Source organism: Emiliania huxleyi (genome assembly GCF_000372725.1).
Source record: "Emiliania huxleyi CCMP1516 unplaced genomic scaffold EMIHUscaffold_28, whole genome shotgun sequence".
Classification (NCBI taxonomy): Eukaryota; Haptophyta; order Isochrysidales; family Noelaerhabdaceae; genus Emiliania; species Emiliania huxleyi.
In genome coordinates, this window is record NW_005199926.1 from 262,241 (window position 1) to 263,431 (window position 1,191).

Genomic DNA, 1,191 nt, shown 5'->3' on the forward strand with positions numbered 1-1,191 from the left:
CCCGCCTCTGGCTCCGCATCTAGGCTTGCGAGCCAGCGAGGCCAAGGTAGAGCAGCGGCTCGCGAGGCAGCGCCGCGAGGCCTCGCCGCCACACCTCGCGCGGCGGCGGCGGCGGTGAGGGCGGCGGCGGCGAAGGCGGCGGCGGCGGCGAGGGCGGCGAGCAGTGAGGGAGTGGCAGAGGGGAGGGCAGCAGCAGCGAGGGGGTGGCGATGTGGCGAGCGCAGCACCTCGCGCGCAGCGGGCGCGTTCCCCTCCCCCTCGAGCCAGCGCGCAGCCTCGTGCCACAGCTGCGGCGCCTACTCGCAGCCGGAGCGGCTCACAAGGTGCGGAGGCTCCTCCCACTCCGTCGGCGCCGAACCAGCTCGCACCCGCCACAGCGCCGCCGCGCCCTGCGCCAGCGCAAAACGCATGCGGGCGGCGAGCTTGGGCGGGTCAAGCCGCTGCGCGTTGGACGCCTCGTACGCCCACAGCTTTCTCCACGCGGCGAGCAGCCGCGGCGTCGCCACGCCGGGAGGAAAGTGCCTGTGGCCGACGGGTTGACTGGTGAATCGAGGTGTGCTTTACGCCGCGGCATCTCCACGCAAGTGGGCGGATGCCCGTGCGCCACGGCGGCAGCGGCGCGCAGCGGCGCGTACAGCGCGAGCCGCTCGCGCGACGCCTGCAGGGAGGCTCCAGGAGACGTCCAAGCCGCGTCCAGGAGGCGCCGGGCAGCGGCAGCGACTCGCTGCGCTGCACGCCTTGCGGGCGGCGGCCGCCTTTTCGAGCGTGTCGTGCATCATCGCCTTGGCCTGGCTGCCGGAGGTGCGCGTCTCCCACGCCTCGTACTCGCGCAGCAGCCCGTCCAGCCCCGCGGCGCACGAGGTGAGTGCCGCCTGGTACGCCTTTCGCGTCGCAGACAGCTCGGCGGCAGAGACGAGAGCGCCGTCCGCCTCGGCGCCCGCCTCGGCGGCGGCGGTGAGGGAGACGTACTCGGTCCAGAGCGGCCCCGCGCTCGGGTCCGCACCCACCGCCTCGAGCAGCAGCTCCAGCGCCGGCACCAGCTGTGCGCGGGCCGCGCTCCGCTCGAGCTGCGCGACCTTGTGCTCGCGCACAAACTTGAGGAAGAGGTGCCAGAGCGGCAGCTGCGGCAGGCGGAGGAGGCAGAGCTCGAAGACCGCCTCCGCCTGCTCCACCTCGGACGCGCCGAGCTCC

At 74.6% G+C, this 1,191-nt stretch overlaps 1 protein-coding gene across 1 annotated transcript in view; it reads right to left on the minus strand.

Annotated features, from left to right (window-relative positions):
• The window catches only part of EMIHUDRAFT_101170 (hypothetical protein), a gene marked incomplete at both ends in the record, with an annotated part of 6,914 nt that overhangs the window by 2,222 nt on the left and 3,501 nt on the right, over positions 1-1,191 (minus strand). The window contains 3 exons of the mRNA XM_005776319.1: positions 228-296; positions 369-522; positions 736-1,121. Of these exons, the coding sequence (XP_005776376.1) occupies positions 228-296; positions 369-522; positions 736-1,121 (609 nt within the window). The remainder of the gene's footprint in view (positions 1-227; positions 297-368; positions 523-735; positions 1,122-1,191) is intronic.